This window comes from Azolla caroliniana, unplaced genomic scaffold (assembly GCF_043228905.1).
Source record: "Azolla caroliniana isolate FFs.n. ecotype wild unplaced genomic scaffold, voAzoCaro1.0.p SCAF_6, whole genome shotgun sequence".
NCBI lineage: Eukaryota > Viridiplantae > Streptophyta > Polypodiopsida > Salviniales > Salviniaceae > Azolla > Azolla caroliniana.
The window spans coordinates 2790991-2797512 of NW_028230441.1; the positions used below are offsets into that span (position 1 = coordinate 2790991).

At 40.0% G+C, this 6522-nt stretch overlaps 1 protein-coding gene across 1 annotated transcript; it reads right to left on the reverse strand.

Annotated features, from left to right (window-relative positions):
• Positions 1–344: 344 nt before the first annotated feature.
• On the reverse strand, positions 345–5536 carry LOC147862583 (putative alkaline/neutral invertase F). Its single transcript, XM_087320666.1, has 4 exons — positions 4982–5536; positions 2147–2581; positions 1467–2025; positions 345–932 (listed from the first exon to the last, which is right to left on the reverse strand). The coding sequence occupies exons 1-4, from the start codon at positions 5519–5521 to the stop codon at positions 637–639; spliced, it is 1830 nt and encodes a 609-aa protein (XP_087176792.1). The 5' UTR covers positions 5522–5536; the 3' UTR covers positions 345–636.
• Between the last annotated feature and the right edge of the window lie 986 nt (positions 5537–6522).

Below are 6522 nucleotides of genomic sequence, written 5' to 3' on the forward strand. Positions count from 1 at the left end.
CAACGTTAAGATAACTTGAATGTAAAACAAACTAAAAAAGATAAGAACATAATTGTTTCAAAGCCTAAAAAGGTGCCAATTCAATTAGTGGAATGCTTTCAAAATCAATTTACTTGAATGGGACCAAGGGAAGTAAAATTTCATGTGTAGGGATTAAATCTACAGATATACAAAGTGATTAGAAAAGCTAGCAAATGACTTGCTCGTAACATAGAGAACACATTTATGCATCATCCAATTCACCTCCCTTGTCAAGAATGAAGATTGCAATAAGAATTTGGTACCCCAACCAATTAAAACGAGAGTGATATTTTTTTAAAATATATTGTGAACGCACATACATATAGTGATAATGAAGCATGCGACATTGATGGATGGCATATTTGCTATAAAGAGCAACCAACTAGTTGGTAATTTAACATTGTATAATGTGGTTTAATATTGTCATCATTTCCCGTCTCCTTTTTCGTTTTCACTTTTTTTATTGTTTCATTTTTTTACTTTATGCTTCTCATAATGGTTACATGGTTAGGCACATAACAAGAACCTACCAAAATACGCCTATGTGGAACCAATTAATGTCAACTTTTATAAAATCACTAACATTATGTATATGTGCTTCAATGAGCACATACACTATGTCCAAGATGCAGACCTTGGCATGGATGCAGACTTTGTCTTTTTATCATCCTCTAGAGCTATCATACCTAGGTGTGAAGGGTCCTCCAACATCATCTTCGCCACAAGATAGCCAGCTATGGACCATGTTTGAAACTTGCGAGCTTGCTTCCCGATGTACCGACCAAGCTTCGAGTCATAGTACTCAGGCCAATGATCCTTGGAGAGCCTACTTTCCAAAAGCTCAATAGCTCGTCTAGCAATGTGAGGCCGTCCCGTCTTGATGCATGCGGCAGTGAGTAGCCAAATCAAGACTGTAATCAAGAACGACTCAACATGTTAAATAAATATCAATAAAAAAGGAAGGTTGGAGCTAGGACTCGGCACCGGTATAGTTTTGACTTAACTGATTTGGCCTTGTCAAAATCAAACTAGTTAAGCCTTAACTAGTTTGAGAGTTTTCAAACTTAAACCGAACCGGTTCTCAAACCGATTAACGCTAAATAGGTTTAGCAACCGGTTTGACAAACCATTTAAGCCTTAACTAGTTTAGGAACAAATTTGGCCCTAAACGGTTCGGTTTGGCTTGAGCATTGCCAAACCGAGCTCAACCTAGTTAAGGAGGCGCAAACCTAACCGAGCCTAGCCGAATCATACTATTAAACCACCAAAACAAACAATTTAAAACGGTTTAATAGCTCGGTTAAGGCTTGAGCCGAGCCATTGTCGACTCCTAGTTGGATACACACACGACTCAACATGTTAAATAAATACTGATAAAATAGGAGGGTTGGAGCTACATTGCTAGAAGTATTACTAGGGAAGGCCAACGAAGGTTATGTCTTTACCTGGCCAAGAGCCCCCATTGTGGTAGCTCCATCTTGTGTTCTTGGGATCACATCCCGTTACAATTGTCCACTCATGTCCTTCTAAGGCCGGGTATGCAATCTTAAGAGGCATCTCTCCGATGAGATCTTGCCACCTCTCCTCCAGGAGGTCCATAATACCTTCCTCTTGTTCTGGTGTCGCCAATGATGACAAAATGGCCACACAATTTCCTAGGCAAAACCATCTAAAATCCATCCTTGCAGGGCTCACATTACCAATGAAATAGCCACCCTTACAAGGCATGAAATCGAACACCCATTCTGGGATCGAATCCGGAATAACATTGAACTTATTGACCGCTGTGTGTGAGTATTCCTCAGTCTTGTATCGATACACGTCATTAAGTTGTTGGAAATCGAGCCAAAAGTACGACCTAATGTGGAAACTCAAAGCGTGCAAGCGTTTGTCAACACGTTCGAGGAGCTCCTTGCCCTCACCGTCGGGTTTAAGCATGATCTTGGCACATCGGAGGGCCATGTAGAAGAGGGCTTGGATTTCAATGGGGTAACCATAGATACCCTGCAAATGTGTGTATAGGACTCTTAATGTTGATTACCCTTAGATGCACAATTGCAGAAGCATCTAGGATATATAGAAGATGATGGTATACATACATACATACATTAGGAAGCATACATACCATGCGACGATCGATCATGCAACAACCATCCGCACAAAGCAATGTAGGGAATGTGTCAAATCCTTCCGAGAGGCACAAGTTGAGTACAAGACGAATGCCACGCTGGCAATCCGGCATGTCAGCAAGGGTGTGGTCAGCCGTCGATTTAGTATAGGCCCTAAGAAGGATGATCCACCAGAAACCCGAATCTACGGGTGCAACTCGTCCAATGGCACTCTCACCAAAGTCGGCCATTAGCCGCTCTTGCTTTCGCACTGTATCGTGGAGAACCTTGAAGCTCGCGGGCATTGCCCCTTTCCCAAGCGTGAAATTGTCGATCCTCTTCTCGGAGTTAGACTGGAGACGCACGGCTTTTAGCAAGAAGTTCTTCACAATCCCTGCCTCGTTGTTCATGAGAAATGCAAGAGCGCTTGGTACAAAGTCACGCACAAACACCTGCTTATTAGTAGCTCACAAGGTTTTATGTCCGGAAAAAATATCGAATTTGCGAACATGAAGGTATAGTGGTATGGTAAAAGCTTATGCTTAGCAATCTTCAAGGGTGTTGGCTAGGCAATTGGTTAGCTTCGTGTGTTCATTATAAAATTCTTCATAATTTCAATATCACATAATGCATGTGAACAACTTGCTCTTAACAACTAGCCTTATAACATAGACATTAACAAAATTTTGGCCTCAGACAAGGAGTGACCACCGATAACTATGTGAGAAGGCAATGTTAATGTGCGGAAAACTACACAATGGACAAGGTTTACATTTAATACAATGTTATTATTTGGTGTACATATATAAACAAAGTCTAGTCATGTTTCTAGATATAAGAGAAGTATGATTGATCTCTCTCTCACTCTATTTACGTATGGTAGGGTCAAAAAGTGATACACAACTCTAATGGGAAACAAGATTTGATTGTCTTGTTTCTTCTCTCTCCAAGAAAGGTCTCTTTCTTCTCTCTTCAAGGAGGAAAAAACCATTAAAATCTCTTGACTAGGGATTTTCCACCGTTCTTAAAGGGGGCATCTTTTTTATTATGAAATACAATGCATTTGACACAAAACTATACATATGAACATATAGTCAAATCACAAACATCAACATATCACTTCACACTTTTTTGTAGGTGTGTATCTCTGTGCACATGCTAGATTATCTAGGTAAGCCATCTTCTTCCCGACACTTTTCCTCGGAATTTCAAATGATTCATTTTCAATGCATAGGAACTAGGGACAACCTGCCCCAGGCCCTATGAATAGTCAAGAGGCATAAAACATGCATAAAGCATATACTTCCATCGATGCCAAACAAAAAGTTAAAAACTAATATCTCGTCATTCGTGTGGGAAGCCTACTAGTTTCTTTTTCTTTTTTATCGTTAAGGTAATTCATTGTTTTACCATGATCACACATGAGGTTATTATGGTGTACTAATTAATGCTTCCTCTTTACATCCCTCATGATGATTCTTACACTTTCATACTTGCACAACCCAAATTATTTACTTGGCATTCACATTTAAACATCATGAGGTTGAAGAGAAACATCAACCGCAAGGGAATTGCAGAATAAATAGATAAAAATACAACCTCATATAAAGCATTGCAAATATCACCACTCATGATTCCTTTGCAATAGTAAGCGTCTATTGTTGATGGAACAGAGAATGTATGAATGGAGAGAGTCGTGAATGGACATGACTCACGCAAATTCATAAAATTGAACATCTTATAAATAGAACATGCACACAAACAAACACATGTGAAAGTATATTTGTTAAATTCAACCCATGTCATCATATCCATTGGTAGGTGAAAAAGTAAGTTTCAATCTAAAGCTTCTCAGATATGACATTGTAACCAACCTGATAAACTTCTAAGGGTGCTTTCATCGAAATGACGGAAAGGAATGATCTAAATTATATTTAACGATAGGATAAGTTTGGGACGTTTGTTTTTATGATAACCGAGGAAAGGTTGAACACAATACATTATAATATACATCATTACTTTTATATCATGCTTCTCTTGTGTCTTTTCAGGGCCATTTATGGCTATGGAGTGGTTAAAAAAATCCATCAAACTTTATGGGGATAAAATATAGAATTGATAAATGAATGGTTTGTTGATAATTCCAAACAAAACAAAAAAACATACAATATCAACGAAATTCAAGCTTGTGAGGCAGTGTATAAATCAGCTCACCAATGTATGTATGTGCATTAGGACGTGGTGTCTTTACAATTGGACCGACAAAGATGGTCGATAGAGTGTCCAACGTGTAAAAAGTTGTAAGGTTTCATGGGCTATAGAGTGTCTAACGTGTATAAAAAGATGTAACGACGTGTGAAACAACTTCAAAGGCGGAGAAGAACAGAATTGGCCCTGGGGGGGGGGGGGTATGGAGCTTTAGGACATAAAGAAAGATTTGAACCCTCAGCTAGTGTGATCCAAGCCTTTTAGTTCATAAAATTGATAATCTCGTTAAGAACGAACTGGATTCGTCTCATTGTTAATAATAGAATGCGAAATTAAGGTTAACCGGGAAGAAGCTTTAGGAACGAGGGCCACGTGGCAAGGATATAAGATGGACGCGACGTGGACAGGCGAAGCTGACGTGGAGAAGGCGGCTGCCAGATCATGGAGATATGTATATATGAGAAGTGGAAGAAGTTCGGAGGGTGGGAAAGAAAAGTACTGAGGAGAGGGCGTGACGTGGAGGTCTGTGAACAGAGATCGCAGATCACAGAGAACAGAAGCAGGGAGAACGGAGAAACAGAAGCACAGAGAAGAAAGGAAAATTAGAGAAAAAAAAATAGAGAGTGAAGAGGCAGAGAGAGGACCTGGTCGTAGTTCAGAGCTTCCTCGGTATGGTCATTCGCGGCTATGGTACCGACTGGCTCGCCTTTGAACAGGACGATGGATCTCTGCAGGAGCTCCCATGCCTCGTGGAAGATGGGGTTGGGATCGCACAAATGGGAGGCCTCGGATCGGGGGGTGTCGGCACCAGAAGATCTGAAACTGGCGGAGGAAGAGAAGACCATGCCGTCCAGCCTCTCGGAGCTCCTGACAGGGACGAGCCTCGGAGACGAAGACCGCTGATCATTACTATTATTGGTAGTGCTGTTGCTACTGTAATTGTGATGATGGCCGTGATGGTTAATGTCCGAGGAGGGCAACGAAGAATTACTGTTAATGTTATGATTATCGGCCATTGGACGTGGTGCCCGTGGCCATAGAGTAGCGCCACCACTCCCGGCACTGGTCTGGTCTCCGTCATTGTCAGCGGCAGACGGGAAACGAGCAGCAGGTGGGGAAGGATACTCGGAATGCAGATCTACGGCAAGCGGGCCGAGATTGAAGGTCTTGGAAGCAGCAGGCATGTTTTGTGAAATATATATATATATATATATATAAGTGAGATGGATTTAAAGGTAACTTAATTATATATAGGATGCGAAGGATAATTATTAATTCGCTCGCAATGAGTTTAGTGAGTGCTTCGAGGGTTAAGAACTTAGAATTGTGGGAATGGTTTAGATGAAGAATTATGGGGGGAATTAAGGTTTGGAGATTTACAAAAAGAAAAAGGGATAGGGAAGAGATAAGAATCAAATTAAGATGAAAGGCGGCTGCTGCATAAGAATAGAAGAAGGAGGAGAAAGAAGAAGAAGAAGAAGAGAGTAGGCTGCTTGCTGAGTAGAGAGTGACGGAGACAAAAGAAGAGATTATCCAGAATTGCGAGTGGCTATTTTATAGGGAAAAAAATGCCACATTTTCCCCGGGCTCAAATTCTTATAAATTAACCTTATAATAAATAATGAATGCAAACGTATGGTATTTAGTATTTACCATACTCGAATGATTTAAACATACGCGAATGCGTATGTAAGTATAGTTCATACTATGCTCCCCCCGGACGCCCATCGCAAAGAATTTTTTTAAAAAAAAACTCATTATAAAAAGAACATATCATCCATTATGTATTGATAATAAATAAATAACAAAAAAAATAAAAAAGTGATAATAATCCTCTTTTTCCTTTTTCTTTTCTCCCGAGAGGAAAATTTAACGCTCCCCACTTTTCTTCTCCTTTCTCTCTTCTTCTTCTTCTTCTTCTTCTTCTTCTTCTTCTTCTGTTTGCGTTTCAAGAAAATAAACAAAATAATAACAAAGTAAAGAATAGAAAAATAATTACAAGCTACGTCAGCACCTAATGTTTCTTTAACCTCACGGTTTGTATCCATGCCTGTGCACCAATGTATGTATGTACGTTTGGCTGCATGTATGTACATATGTATGTAAGTCTGCCTGCCTCCATGTACATTGTATGTATGTATGTATGTATGTGTGTGTGTGTGCGTGCGTACGTGTATCGTATATA